This window comes from Lontra canadensis, unplaced genomic scaffold, assembly GCF_010015895.1.
Source record: "Lontra canadensis isolate GAN:19392208 unplaced genomic scaffold, GSC_riverotter_1.0 scaffold37, whole genome shotgun sequence".
Classification (NCBI taxonomy): domain Eukaryota; kingdom Metazoa; phylum Chordata; class Mammalia; order Carnivora; family Mustelidae; genus Lontra; species Lontra canadensis.
The window spans coordinates 10,953,855-10,970,359 of record NW_022631031.1 but is presented as its reverse complement, the minus strand read 5'-3'; the positions used below and the strand labels follow the sequence as shown (position 1 = coordinate 10,970,359).

At 32.8% G+C, this 16,505-nt stretch overlaps 1 protein-coding gene across 2 annotated transcripts in view; it reads left to right on the top strand.

The window, feature by feature from the left end:
- ZC2HC1A (zinc finger C2HC-type containing 1A) overlaps positions 1 to 16,505 on the top strand; it is a 47,376-nt gene that overhangs the window by 13,206 nt on the left and 17,665 nt on the right. For both annotated transcript variants that reach the window (XM_032869148.1, XM_032869149.1), the window contains exons 4-7: positions 3,427 to 3,568; positions 4,370 to 4,518; positions 11,250 to 11,349; positions 12,003 to 12,102. In XM_032869148.1, the coding sequence (XP_032725039.1) occupies positions 3,427 to 3,568; positions 4,370 to 4,518; positions 11,250 to 11,349; positions 12,003 to 12,102 (491 nt within the window). The remainder of the gene's footprint in view (positions 1 to 3,426; positions 3,569 to 4,369; positions 4,519 to 11,249; positions 11,350 to 12,002; positions 12,103 to 16,505) is intronic.

Below are 16,505 nucleotides of genomic sequence, written 5' to 3'. Positions count from 1 at the left end.
CAGAAGAACCTGCCCATAGAAGAAGTGCAGAAAGTGACTAAAGGACCCATGGCCCGGAATGGGAACCTGTTACCTTAAAGATGAAGGGTCTCCTTGCCTTAAATGTGACTCCTTAAATGTGAGGGGTCTAAACAGGAAGTATAGACCCCTTGTTTGCTGCAGCCAAAGCAGGAATTGGGGTATTGGAACTTGGGTAGCCAGGAATTAGAATGAGCTTGGCTGAAATTGGACAGAAACCAGGAGGGAGGAAGTAGGGACATAAGGCACAGAGAGTTGAAGGGGGCCCAATGGCAGAAGCTCTAAAAAAATCACTAATGAAAAAAATATATACTTTCTGAACGTAAGGAGCCTATCTAAAGGGCTAGGTCTTTTTGTTTTGTTTTGTTAGTTTGTTTAAGTGGTTAATATGGTTACTGAGGGAAGCATGGTTGGCAACAGGAGCCTTCCTGGACCCATGTTGTTTTAGAGAAGCATGAGAGGTATGGCCGTGTGATCAGAGAGGCTTTATTTGCATCCATATCTGGTATAACAGAGAAGAGAGCTGGCTGTCAGTTTGTGTACCTTGGAAGCAAACTGTGCACCTCTCCTCCCTAGAACCTCTTGTAAATAGATGTAACAAGAAAACCCAATTCATTCAATGATGAGTAATAAAAAGCATTAATTTAGCACTGACACAGGATGCTATGAGAAGAAAGGTAGATGAGAGCAGCAAAACTTATCAGTAGGTGAGTTATACTTACGAGGTAGATGAATGTTGTGATCACACCTTTCACCATAAAAATTAACTTTAAAGAATCAGTCACATTCAACAACTGAGTTTGCTTGTATTTAGTTAAGATTTTGTATCTATATTTGTGAGAGAGGTACATTTGTAATTTTTCTTTTTATCAAACGTTTATTACTCTCAACAGACTAGTTAGAAAGTTGTTCTCAGGGTGCCTGGGTGGCTTAGGCAGTTAAGCACCTGCCTTCCGCTCAGGTCATGATCCTGGTGTGCTGGGATCGAGCCTTGCATCAGGCTCCCAGCTCAGTGGGGAGCCTGCTTCTCCCTCTCCCTCTGCTGCTCCCTCTGCAGTGCTCTCTCTCTCAAATAAATAAATAAAATCCTTTAAAAAAAGGTTGTTTTCTTCGTTTATGTTGAAAGAGTTTTTAAAAGATTGATGCTATTTCTTCCTTAAATGTGTGCAAGAATTCAATAGTAAAGGCATCTGGGCCAATTTTCTTTAGGTTTTTAAATAATAGATTCACAAAAAAAAATAATGTGAGACTGTTAGGATTTTGTTTCTTTTAGTATCTGTTCTGTGGTGTTTGTCAAGGGTATTGTCCACTTAATGTTGTCAGATTTATTAGCACAAAGGTCTATTATGGTGTCTTCTTTTTTCCTCATGTTTATAAGAACTATATCATGTACTATTTTCCATCCCTTGGTATTTTGTGATTTCCTTTTTTCCCTTATTAGTCCTGCCTTATTAGTATTTTTAAAAAATCATCATTTGACTTTGCTGATTCAATGTATATTCTTGATTTAAAAAATAAAGACCTAATAAGGATAGTTGGGTATTTGAATAATGTGACAAAATAAATGTAGGATAGCACAGGAGCCAGCATTATGCATAGTAGAAAGATGCTTAGGGATAGCCATTAAAGACAGGAACAAGATTAAGCTCCAAGCAATATAGTAATTGCTATAACTGATATAGTTAGATATTAGATGCATAGGGATTAGGAAAGAGGAGGTAAATGCGTCATTATTAGGAGATGATATACCTGGAAAACCCAAGAGAATCAGCTGCTAAAATATTACAGACAATAAGAGAAGCCTGTGAAATAATGAGATATAATGCTAATATACAGAAATTACTAGGTTTCATATTTCAACAAACCCTTGAAACATAAAAAAGTAGAAAAGACTCTTTATAAAAGAACAACACAAAATAAAAAATGTTTAGGGATAAACCTTTTAAAGGTATAAGACTTTCACATAGACTGCTTAAAAAAAGCACAAATACTTCTTCAAATGCAAATATTAGATAATGTTTTTGGATAGGTAGATTCAACAAAATAAAGATATTAAGTTTCTTAAGTTGTTTATGAATGTAATGTTTAAGTTTTCCAGTTAAAATACAGTTTAAAAAATTAGACAAGCTGATTCTGAGGTTCATATGGAAAAAAGGTACATATAGGAATAAGCAGAAAAGATTGAAAAAGCAGAATGAAGTAGGGTTATCCTATCAGATATTAAAATATTATTATAAAGTCTCAGTATTTAAAACACTGGTACTAACACAAGCATAGTCAGAACACTGGAACAGAAGAGAAAGTTCAGAAATAGGCCCAAATACAAAAGAGAATATGATAAAGGTGTTAATAGTTCAGTGGGGAGCAAAGTCAATAAAGGATGCTGAGACAGCTACATAGCCATGTTAAAACCAAAAAATGAAGTTGAATCTATATGTCACAATATAACTCATGATAAATTCTGAATGATTAAAAGATTTAAAATTTTACAATGAAGTCATGAAAATTCTAGGAGGAAAACATGGGAAAATTCCACTTGTTCCAACTTTACACATTTATTCAATGTGTAAAGTTGGGCCTTGCTAATAGTGACTATAAATCTGGAGACCCCATGAAAAAACAAGTAAATTAAACTATATTTTAAAAATTAATTCCTCATATCAGAAGATCCTTAGACAAGATCTTAAGACAGCCATATTGTAGGGGAGGGCTGAGGCAATCTATAAAGAGTTAACTAGAAATTGCTAAAATTAAGACCAGTAATCAACAGGTAAGTTGATCAGGCACATAAACAGTGCACAAAAAAGGCAATGTGGTTATTCTTAATGATATAAAAAGATGCTCAACACACTTCTTATAAGAGAAAAGCCAGTTAAAACCAACAGAGAAAACTATTCTTTACCTTTCCAGTCAGTTAAAAAAAACAAAAGTTTAACATACTCTGTTGGAGAAAATGTAGTCAAATAGGGAAATTACATTGTTAGTGGGAGCCTAAGTGGATGCAACACATATAGAAGTTAATTTAGCAGTGTTTATCACAATTATAATTGCATTTTAAAAATTGCATATAATAAAATTACATGAAGTTTCTTTTTAAAATCATAAATTTTAAGGAAAGTAATTTAAGGACCTCCTAATAAGAGAACATTTAAAACAATATAGCATTTCCTCAAGTTTTATTTCAATTAATTTTTAAAAAAGATTCTATTTATTTATTTGAGATAGAGCACAAGCAGGAGGGAGAAGGGAAGGGAGAAGTAAGCTATCTGCTGAGCAGGGAGCCAGGACCTTGGGATCATGACCTGAGTGAGCCAAAGGCTGATGCTTACCGACAGCCACCAAGGTGCCCTGTTTCAATTAATTATTTTAAAAATGTTCTGAAATGGGCTTTTCTTTATTTGTTTGTAGCCTGAACCACCAAAGAAACCATCTAATTGGAGAAGAAAACATGAAGAATTCATTGCCACCATAAGAGCAGCTAAAGGCCTTGATCAGGCACTTAAAGAGGGTGGAAAACTTCCTCCTCCTCCTCCACCTTCTTACGATCCTGGTATGTAGAATATTGTTGATGGAAATCTTCATATGGAGGGAAAATATTGATATAATTATTAATTTTAAGTTGTTGATAAAATTAATTTATAATAATGGAACCTGATGAACCATAATCTTTTAAAGTTTAATTATAAAATAGTGATGCTAGTCCAGGCATTTAGGCTTATAAAGACACACTGATGTTGAACATAGAAATACTTTATCTTTTTATCTCAGTACTATTTAAAAATGAAACATTATAATGTCATTTGAAAAATTATTGTAGTATATCCCAGGAAATATTTGAAGAAGCTCACTGTCATTCGAAATGTAGTCGTTTGGTAAGATTCAGATTGTATGTTGCCTAGTTCTTTGGTATCTTCTCATCTGGGAAGAAAAGAAATCATTGTTTCTAAGAGGTATGTGTTCATGTGAGGAGACCACATATAGCTTGATTTACCTAAATTATGCTTTAAGTTTGTGTGTTAATCTTCATTAGATGGATAAAAGTAGCTTATTTGTTACCAGAAGCAAGGCAAGATGCTGGAAACCCAATATGAGATACTGAGATACTGGAACATTCAAAATATTCACGATTCTAATCCAAGATTAGAATTTATCATATACTAGTAAATTTTTTTCTTAAATGTCTTTACTGAGTTTAGTAGTCAGGTTGGGGGGGTTTAAGTAAATGACAAGTTTTGCTTATCAAATATAATACTTTGTCAGACATCTTGAATTACTCTTCATTAAAATTTATAATTCTTTATGTTTCCCTTCCAGAATTACTTTATTAATCTGTTTCTTTTTTCTGTTTTAGATTATATTCAGTGTCCATATTGCCAGAGGAGATTTAATGAAAATGCAGCTGACAGACATATTAATTTCTGTAAAGAACAGGCAGCACGTATTAGTAATAAAGGCAAATTTTCTACTGATACCAAAGGAAAGGCGACTTCTCGGACACAGGTGAAATGCTCAATTATTTCTACAAATAAAGGAGAAAAATGACTCTTTCAGGTTCACAATTTTTTGCTTATGCTTTACAGAACATTTAGCTACAGTTTTCTTACCTGCTTAAAGTTTAATATTACTGTTCAGGGACTTACTAAGAAATTTGAATGTTTAATAGAGAACAAATAATTGAATGGACTTAATAGAGTCTTAAAAATAATGCAGGTTGGAAAAGGTATTAGGAAAGGGTAAGAAAACTAGTTAAAAAGTAAGTGAAGCAGATTCAGAGGCAATCAGAGGGTTTGGAAAGTGAGAAAGTGGCAATAAAAATCCACATTTGAAAATCATGTATGTACTGAAAGTTTCCATGCTATGTGTGACCATACACCCAAGGAAATGAAATCCTGGGCTCAAGTCCAACTGTTACTTCTGAGCTTTAGGCAAGTAACATTTCATGTATGATAGACTTTATTTCTTCATCTATGAAGTAGTCTATATGATCTTTGTGAAAAGCAAATGAGATGGTATATGTGAAAGCACTTCAGGAGCCATAAATCGTATATGGATTTTGTTATATGAAATTTTTACAGTACTGTTGTTTTTCATTAAGCATATTGTGACACAGAAACTTTGATAGTGTCATATTCTTTTTTGAGATTTATTTATTTTATAAAAACGTTGATAATGTCATACTTTTTTTTTAAGATTTATTTATTTATTTTAGAGAGAAAAGAGAACATGAGTGGGAGGGGCAGAAGGAGAAGGAGAGAGACTCTTAAGCAGATTCCCTCCTGAGTGAGGAATCCAACACAGGGCTCGATTTCAGAAACCTGAGATCATGACCTGATCCAAAACCAAGAGTCAGACATTTAACTGACTGTTGCCACCCAGGTGCCCTGATAATGTAATACTTTTCAGCAAACTTCATTTTTCAGAAAACTTTCATTTACAGTATTTTTAGTACTATAAATCTAGCAGGCAATAAATAATCAAATCCATTTCACATATTACTTATGAATCAAGTATTGGACTAAAAGACTCCATTACAACTGGAGCCTTCTTGAGAGGATCCATATTTAATTTTGGTTAATATTATTGGAAATAGAACTACCCTCTTATTTTTTACAACACTTTTATTCTGGTGTTTTCCTCATTATTTTCCTCAGTTATTTTATTGTAAATTATACATGTAGAAAAAAGAAAAACAGGAGTGCCTGGGTGGCTCAGTCTTTAAGCATCTGCCTTCAGTTCAGTTCATGATCCCAGGGTTCTGGATTGAGCCCCGCAGCGGACTCTGTGCTCGGCAGGAAGCCTGCTTCTCCCTCTCCCACTCTCTCTGCTTGTGTTCCCTCTCTTGCTGTGTCTCTGTCTGTCAAATAAATAAATAAAATTAAACAAAAAAATAAAATATACATACATGCATAACCATAAGAAGGTTAAGAAATAGAATATTATCAATCTCACAAAGCCTCTACTATACCATTTCTCTCCCAGAATTGTAATGTTCTCTCCCTCTTAGACCCTCACCCCATAAAATAGTCACTATTCTGATTTTACATATAAATCAGTCTTTGCTTTTTTACATAGTCTCCAGACCAGGATTGTCCTTTTATTTACTATGGCTTTATAAATCTTGATGTCATGATGGATTTGTAGTTATTTTCTCCTTCAGTTTCTCTTCACTTGAAAATAGACAGTTGAAAATATTTTCTAATTTGTGATTGTGCCTTCATTTTTTTTTGTTATTATTGTAGGTTGTTTTTATTTTTGTATTTTTTGTTATTTTGTTTCGTTTTTATTTTTTAACTGGAGTATGATATACTCCACCTGATCTTCCCCACCCTCCATAATCCATACCTTCCGTCCCTCCCAGCTGACTTAGTTCTCTCCATGTTCTAAAATATACCTCTGATCCTGGTAAATTGGTCTCCTTCACATTCACATCTATAAAATGGGGTTAATATGTACCTACCTCCACAGTTATCAATAGGATTCAGCGAAATAATGCCTATAGGTGTGATTTCTTCTTTCACTCATAGTTTGTTCAAATGTGAGTCATTTACTTCCAGATATTTGGTGCTCCTCTAGATGTTTATTGCTGTATTTTTTTTTTTTTTGCCTCATTCTCTTATGGTGTGAGAACATTCTTGGTAAGATTTCATTTTTGAGATTTGTTTTATTGCCTAGCATGTGATCTTTTTTGGTGAATGTTCCTGCAGTCTTCTACTATGATTGTGACTTTTTAAGATCATTAATTTCACCAGCTTTTTAAGTATTTTGAATTTCTCTTATTTATTGTATTTATATTTATAATTTGTTGTATCTTTCCTATTTATTGACCTTTATATCATATGGAGTGTGCCCTTTTTGTCTGTGGTAGTAGCATTCTTTGTGTTGAAGTATATGTCATCTGATAGTGTATTGCTGTTTTGTTTGATCATGCTAATTTCCTTTCATTTTTTAACTTGAATTTTTGTTGTTGAAATGTGTTTCATCTGATAATGAATAACCATTTAGCTTAATTATGCTAAATTTCTTTCTAATTCTTTCACTTAAATTTGTGTTTTTGCATCTCCTGTAGACAGCCTGTAATTAGTTCATCTTTTTTAAAATCCAGTCTGACAACCTCAGACTGTTGGTTGAAATGTTTAGGCATTTACACTCAATATAATATTGTTATGTTTGTGGTTAATTCTGCTGTGTTGCTATTTTCTATTTTTGTCTCTTTTTTTTATTCCTCTGATACTTTTTCCTTGCTTCTTTTGTCTTAATAAAAGATATTTTATTTGCTCTTTTGGTTTTCAGTCATCAGATTTTTTTAAATGGTTACTCTAGGAATAACAAAATACATTTTTTAACTTACCCCATCTGTGGCTATTTCCACATACCTCTCACCAACCTTAGTGTTACTGTTAAATATATGTATCTCTATAAACCCATCAGTATTCTTGTGTGGTGCTATATGTGTTATACTTACACCTTTAAAGTCATCTGGTTTTTTTTTTTTTTTTTTGGTTTTTTTTAAGATTTTATTTATTTATTTGACAGAGATTACAAGTAGGAAGAGAGGCAGAGAGAGAGAGAGGAAGGGAAACAGGCTCCCTGCTGAGCAGAGAGCCCGATGTGGGGCTTGATCCCAAGACTCTGGGATCATGACCTGAGCCAAAGGCAGAGGCTTTAACCCACTGAGTCATCCAGGCACCCCAAAAGTCATCTGTCTTTTAAACAAATTAGAAAATAAATATATAATCATTTACATACATATGTGCATGTGTATGTTTATGCACACCCACATATACTTTTTTTTTCTTCTGCCTCTGTCTCCTCCTCACACACATTTTATATTGTACTTTCATGTTATGTAGTCCCATATTATCATTTTCAGATATCTTCATTTCTTCTTGTAAATCTCAGTCGCCATATTTTGTCATTTGCCTTCAATCAGAAGAAGCTTTAGCCTTCTAAGAATACAGATCTGTTAGCAAGGAATTTTGTGGTTTTGGTTATCTGAAAAAAAATAAAATAAAAAAGGCCTGTATTTTGCCTTTATTTCTCTGTTGAGATTTTCTATGTGTTTATTCACTGTTATTATATTTTCCTTTAATTCTTGTGTGTGTATCCCTTTACCTTTTGAATAATGTATCTATATGTATGTATGTAATATATGTATATCCTAACTATTTTGAGAGCCTTAACTGCTAAATCTAATATACCTGTGCCCACCTAGGTTATAGTGTTGACTATTTTCTGCCACATATAGGTCATGTTTTTCTCTTTCCTTTTTCCTTTTCTTTCCTTGCCTCTCCCTTCCCCTTCCTTGCTCCTTTCCCTTTCTTACAGTTAAACCCAGAATACATATTTACCAGTTTTCCAAAACTGCTTTTGGATGGTTTCCAGTCTCTTAAAATCTTTTTTTTTTTAAGATCCTTTTTTATTGTCTGTAAAACAGTTAAGCAGCTATTTCACTCCCCCACCGAGTTTGTAGTCAGTTATTGCATTTTTTAATTTCTTGAAGTTGGCTGTTTTTCTAATTTCCTATTTTACCTTTTATAGTTTCTAATTCCCTGTTAATATTTCCAGAGTTGTCTTTTATTTCTTTAAATGTAGTAAGCACAATTGTTTTAAACTATGTAGCTGATAATTGTAGTATCACGTGATCTTTGTAGATATGTTCTTGTTTCTTTTCCCTCAATGATGGTTTCTTATGTCATCATGTATATAATTACTGATCATTTGGTGCTTGTTGCCCTCAAAAATTATTCATGAGAATTGTTCATGTGAAGAGCCTTTTTGTTTCTTCCAGGTTATCTAAGAGTACTACCAATCCGGAAGCACTTTAAATTTTGGCTTACTTTTCCTGGCCACCTAGTAATGTAGATTTATACAGCAAATCCACATGATGGCCAGTCTGTTGTTATAATCTTAAATGTTGTTGGCCTAGAGGTTTATTTTTTCTTCTTATCTGACATTCATATCTTATAAAGTGATTTTTTTTATACTTTGCAGGGCATTTTTACTTTCTAGTTGAAAGGTCAGTCCAAATAATGCCTTTTTACTATTTTATCAAAAATGAATGCCCTCCTTGTTCTTTTAGCTCTTTCTAATTCAAGAACAAGTCTTTATAAACGTAAATATTTGACTTAGAAAATTTATTAGATTTATGATCTGTATAAAAGCACATGAAATAATAAACATCTCTAACAAATACATATTTAATGAAAGAAATATGGATTGAATATAACTGTATAAAAGTAAAGTGATATGTTTTTCTAATCACTAAAATGGATTTAATTTATATAAAATTGTTGATTACTGAAGTCGTCCTGAAAGCCTCACGGTTTGACCTCTGCATATGTAATATACTATAACCAGCACCCTTTGTTTATACTAATCATTTTGCTCTTTTTTTGGTAGTTAGCACAGTATGAGTGACTTACCAATCCTATTTCTTAATTCAGTTAAGCCTATTTTTAGTAGACATGCCTGTGATATTTTAAGGGGTCTTCGGCAGGGCTTGTTTTCCATATTGTTCTTAGTTTTAAAATCTTTCCTAATATCTTCATTGGTATTTTAGTGGGAGACACTGGTATTAACTGATGTTAATTAAATTTAAATTAATTAAATTTAAAGATTTATTCCTTTTAGAGAGAGAGAGAGAGAGAGCTCACAGATGTGTGAGTGGGGAAGGGGCAGAGGGAGAGAATCCCCAAGCATACTCCCTGCTCAGCCTGGAGCCCGACCCTGGTGATCTCACATTCCCAAGTTCATGACCTGAGCTAAAACTAAGAGTCTGAGTCGCTCAACCGATTCAGCAGCCCCCAGATGCCCTCTTTTCCCCCTTTTAAAAAATTTATTGTTTTTATTTTATTTAAAATTAATTAGTTAACATATAGTGTGTTATTAGTTTCAGTGGTAAGAGTTCAGTGATTTATCAGTTGCCAGTTGCCTTTTTAAACCAGAAACACCCCTTAGGTTTTCAAAGAAACAGTGACTTAATATGGCTTATCTCCAAAGGATCCCAGTCATGTGTTCATTTGACAGATATTGAAGGTTGTCTAGTTGCCAGGTGCTTAAGAAATTTCCGCTTCTGGCGCAATAGTTCCAATGTGCATGGGATGTGTGTGTGTGTGTTTGTGTGTGTGCGTGTGTGAGAGAGAGAGAGAAAGAGAGAGAGAAGCGTTTTTATCAAGATCTATTTTCCTTATAAGGGCACATACTAAATTTTGAAGGTTGTAATATTTGACTTTAAAATTTGTGTTTAGCTAGCAGTTTTTAGGAGTAGTGCATCTAAAATTTTATACTGATTATTGGTTATAAAATATTTGATTTTTGAATATTATGTTTAAAACCAGCTTTTCACATAAAGTCCTAAGGAGTCTAACTATGGTATTGGGCTAAATCTCATGTACAGTCATCACTTTCTAGTTGAAGCATAGGGCAAGAACTAAAGTGGCATGAGTCTTAATTCCTTTTCTGTTGTTATTTCGGGTATACCTTTGGGCAAATTCAGTTTTTTATATTGGAGCAGGTGACCAATAAGATAGTTTAATACTCAATAACAGCAAAATTTGGCTCAGGTAAGAGATAGTAAAATAAAATTGATAATGCTGTCTTTCTAGAAAGTAGAGGAAAAAAATAGCCTATCTTTCCTCAACCCGTGTTCTATTCATTTAACATGATCTGGTGAGAACAGTGAAGCCAGAATTCTTTCCCTTCATGTTCAGGAAATCTGTAAGGCAGCTCTTGTAAAACTTGCAGACTTATTTGTAATCCTATGAATTATTATCAGTAGGGAATGTGACTGAATTATATATATGAAACATAAAACCATACCCAGGAACATGTAAAAATTTGGACCTTTAAAGCTGCATTGCTAAGTGAGCATCGTTGGGTGTTTGTAAGTTTTTCTATTAATATTTGTTTGGCATTTAAAATCTTAACATTGAAGAAATTTTTTCCATTTGACTTTTTTTTTTTTTTTTCCTGTGGACTGGGCAAAGCTGCTCTTAGTTTATTTTAGCAGTGGAATATCTGAGTTAAACTTTCAGTACACCAGTTTTGAGATGGAGCATATTTTGGGAAACCTCTCTCTGAGGTGATATATTTTAATCTATCCTTTCTCAATTTCGGTAATTCAGTAGCTAATAAAGAAAATTGCTCATTTAAAGGTATGTGAGCTTTGAAATGCTAGTTTACAACAATTCAAAAAGTAATGTTGACAAAATATTTTATTTTCATTATTTTAGTATAAGCCTCCTGCACTTAAAAAGTCAAATTCTCCTGGAACTGTACCATCAGGATCTTCACGGTTACCACAACCAAGTGGCACTAGCAAAACTGTTGTAGGTAATGAGCTCCATAAATAACTTGGTTTTTTTATTGTTATTATTGTTGGGTTTTGTTTGTTTGTTTGTTTGTTTGTAGAGACAGAAATGAAGATAGTGTTCTGCTTGGGATTATTAAAATCAGTTTATAATTAGGAAGAGATGTGGAGGCTATGTAATTCTTTCTGGGTAAAAATAAAGTAACTTTCAAAAACTTTCTACTTAGGCTACTTTATAGGCCTTTTTTCCCGCCTTAAATGTCTATTCTTGATGTTGTTACTGATATTTCACCTATTCAGAGTGTCGACCAAGTTCTTTTCTTGATTCTTTGACCACAGTATTGCCCCCTCATTTCTATATATACTGCTCTGAACTTGACAGTTGTCCTAATAGACACATGATTAATGACTTGAAGGAGATATTGACTAACTGAAGTATAACTTTATTTATATGTAAATTATAATAAAGAAATATGAAAATTAGAAATGAAGGATGCTATATATTCTCTGGAAATTTAATTTTTAATAAACCCTTTCTTAGTTGATAACTTGTTTGGATTTATTGCTGCAAAAATTTATTGCCCCTAAAGCATTGTTTTCCTTGTCAGGTGCTCTGTTTTATGTGATTTTTCCTTTTCAGAATGTCATTAAAACCAATAACCTTTTTTATTATAAGGTGTGCCTTCAGGTAAAGTGTCTTCAGTTAGCAGCTCTTTGGGAAACAAACTTCAGACCTTATCTCCTTCCCATAAAGGGATAGCAGCCCCTCATGTAGGGTAAGTCTATTTGAATTTAATTGATTAGTGATACACACACACATACACACACATATATACACTCCATACGCAAATGATACTAAGGTTTTATTTTATTTAGGTAATTGACTTTTATTAACCTTGATTTTCTTTCTAAAGTTCATTTCCCTTTTAACGTATTGCTGGTCAGGGGCGCATACACTACTGTTGAAGTTCTAAATTAGGATAACCATTTTGGAAAAAAATTTGGTGGCATGTATCCAGAGCCCAAAAAACATTCGTACTTTTTGAATAATTTTACTTCTGGAAATCTAGTCTAGGGAAATCATTTGAAATACAGAAGATTTTTGTGTAACCATTACTTATGAAACATTATGTATCAGGCACTGTGTTAGACATTTTTTTCATATATTTTTATTAAAACCACCCTACCACCATAGGATGAGGGTCAGAGAAGCAAAAACAATTTGCTCAAAACCACACAACTATTAAGAGTTAGAAGCAGGATACAAATTGGAGTCTCTTTGGCTCAAAACATTGTTTTTTTTTCGTATGGTTTGATTACAATGTTAAAAAAAATAAAACCACCTAAATTTCTACCTTTGTTTGAATAGCAAATTATAACAATCTATACAGGGATATTATCCAACTATAAAACATATAATTCTACTATAACAGGATAAGAATGTAGGATACAAACTCCGATGTATACTGAGATAGAAACTATAAAAATGTGTGTAGACAAAAAAGACAAAATATGCTGAATATTAACAGTGGATGATTATTTTCCACTTATTTAATACTTTTAATATACTTTTTATCTTTCTACAGTTTTATATATGTGACTTTTAAGAAAGTAGTATTATTAAGCTTTCCACAATTATTTTAATGTGGGAAAAATGGTTGGTAACACTAGAGATTTTAAAAATCCTCTTATCTCAGTAGAAACTCCCTTTCTCTTCCATTTTGGTAAATCAGAAAATTTAAGGGTTACCATGTGATCTTTAGAATGAAGGCTTAGTATATACTTTACAGATACTATTAAAGTTGGTTTAGGAAATACAATGCTCATTATTTTCAGATATGGGTTATCACTTTTTTTTTAGTGTAGGAAATATGTATAGGGTTATTTATCAAGTGAGAGCAACTGTCTTTTGTTTTCTAATTTGGACTACACAGAAAGTACAAAATATAAAAGGAGTTCAATATAATTATCATTGTAGAAAAAGAAAAAAATCAACTAACAAGATCCAATTAGTTTAAATGTTTTTTCTTTTTGTTGTGCTTCCAAAAAGAAAACATAGGCTATCCTTAAGAAAGAGAGAGGTTATCAGTAGAACAGGAGGCTGAAAAGTAAAATGTTCTCATCTTTCAGTGGTAAAAAAAAAACTGATTTTGTTTTATTTTTTAGTTTCTCTACGGAGTTGACCCATCATTTTTAGTTAAGATGTAGATGGCAATATGTATTTTAACTTTTACAAATCCTTTTTACCATATCACAGAATTGCCTTCCATGTTGTGTTATAGTTTGATTTATGAACTATGAATTAAAAGCTGATATTTTTTAGTGCCTTTCCCCTCATACTGGTAATTTTGTCAGATGGCCATATTAAGTTGTACTCACACTCTCCCTTGTATTCTTAATCGGGCTTGTTAAGCTAGCTGGTGTAATGAAAAGTGGCACTAACTTTGGATTAGAAAACTAGGCTTCGAGATCCTACTTTGCCAAAGAATACCCATATGACTTGTTGCATATCTCCTTTGTCTCACTCACAACATTCTGTGACTTTGGTTAGATGTTGGCAACTGATCTAACACAATTTGACCAACATTATATAATCCCTAGGAGAAAATTTGTCTTTATTATAAAGCAAAGACTTTGAGCACAGTAATTTTACAAATTATGCTCTGCTTACAATGCCATAAGATTTAAAATTTCTTGTGGTCTCACATCATATTAAACTGTCAAACATAACTGTGTAGATCCCAATTGTACATTTTATATATAGTCCTTATGTGTTAGAAGAATGTTTCTGTAAACACCAAGGTGTGTGCTTGGTGTTTGCTTGTGGCCGATATATTACCATATTATCTGTAACATTACTATATTACTATATTAAATAGAACCTTTCATGGCTATCTATTTAGTGGCAGAGTTCATTTTTTTCTTTTCTTTTTAAGAATTATTGAGTGTATTGACTTGTTATTTATTATGTTGTTTTTTTCCTTTGTTAGATTGTAAGCTCTGTGGTAGCAACGCTCTGTGTGTCTGCCTTGCTTACAGATGTAACTATAAAATGTAGTATAGTGTCTCGCATCTAGACACACAATAAATTTTTGGTGAATAAATGAAACAAATAATGAATTAACAAATTAAATCCCTCATTTGTCAACCTGTTGGCACATCATAGAACCATGGTCCTGGTACTGGTGGGATAATTGAGAGTTCTATGGCAATCATTATTTCTATGGCTGCAGATCCTTCAGGACTGAGTAAAGGTGGAATTAAGACATCTGGTTAGCTGTAGAAAGAAATGAAGATCCTTCTGAGATTAGTGAAATAGACCCATTTCAGTAACTCAGGGTTGTTTAAAGCCTTGTGTATATAATCTTTATTGTGGCCAGCTTTATTCATGCATACTAGTGATCTGTAATATTTAGCATATATTGGAATCACACTGCAGAAAAATTTATCTTGCAAAAATTCTTGTTTGTTAGTTAACTTCTAGATAACCTGTGGGTCAACCAGTTTTATCACATTTTTTTAAAAGCAAAAAATTCCCTCAATGGAAAAATGTTCTCTTATTGTAAAAGATGACTATCTTTAATCCTAGGGAATTTTAGAAGTATGGTAAAACACAAAGATTTTAAATAAACATTACCATATTTGAATTGTGTCAGCGAATTTATACAGTCATGCCTTGAGATTTGTGTTTTCTTAGTGGTCAATTACCAACCAAAATAGACATTTTAGCTGATAATTTTCAGTAGTTAAAATATCAAATATCAAAGATTTACTTCTGTTCAGTTGCTATGAAAAACAAAAAAACAGGTTTTTTGTTGTCTTTCCCCAAACAGACATGAAAAACTAGAGCAACAGAACGCATTCAAGAAGCATTTCTTAATAAATTGCATTTGATTTCTCATACTTTAATTATATTGACAACAGTAAGAAACAAATATCTGGTTTTTAAGTACATTTTTGTATAAGTAGAAACAGGCTTTTCTCATAAGCCAGTCTTTTGGTTTTGTGTGAATTGAATTTGTGTGGAACATTGTTTAGATTTTTATGAACTTCTCTATCATTTATTATTTATCTAAATGCCTAAAACAACCTAGAATTGTAGTGTGGCTTCTTACGTGGATACCAGTGATTGAGGTTATTGGTTTTGCCATATGTATAAGATTTGATAAGTTTAGGATCAAAAGTAGAAGTGTGACACATTTCAAAACTTTAAATGCCCCAGAACATCATAACTATGTGTGTCTGTGAAGATACAAAATGCAAAATGGTAGATTTTTTCCAATATTATTTCAGAAGTCATCTTTTTATTATATCAGGGTTGTCATAGTCTTGTAAGACTGATTGGCTTGCATGCTCCTGAGTAATTCACTCTTATGGTATCAACAATAAACAAGGACCTTCCCAAGGTCAATGTTTATTTCAAAGTAAAACCTATTCCAGTAGGTTGATTTCATTGCCAAGTATTTCTTAAAATGTGAATTCATTCCCAGCTATAAATATTTTGAAAGCTTGCTAAAGTATTATTCCTTTTTAGATACACTATTATATTGGGGCAGTTTACTCAACTGCATATAGTCATTTTATATTAAAAAGTCTTGGTCAAAATTACAGTTTATCATCTATAGAATAGATTAGTTTGACAGTAATATATATTTGTCTGGGATTACAAGATAATATTATTATCTATCAAAGTTCTTTAATATATGGAAAACCTTTATTTATTTATTTTTTTTAAGATGTTATTTATTTATTTGACAGAGATCACAAGTAGGCAGAGAGGCAGGCAGAGAGAGAGGGGGAAGCAGGCTCCGTGAGCAGAGAGCTGATGCAGGGCTCGATCCCAGGACTCTGGGATCATGACCTGAGCCGAAGGCAGAGGCTTTAACCCACTGAGCCACCCAGGCGCCCCTATGGAAAACCTTTAAAAATCACTGATATCCTTTCAAAATCTTAAAATACTGGCATCCTCTCATATATGGAAATTTTATATTTTAGAGCAGTTGATCTTTTTGAACTATGACCTGAGAGCCAAAACCTGTCCAACAACTAGTTTATTGGAATATGGCCACACCCAATTATTTATGTATTGTCTGTGGCTGCTTTCATGCTACAATGGCACAGATGAGTATTTGTGACAGAGATAGCATAGCCATTAAAGCTTAAAATATTTACTGTCTGG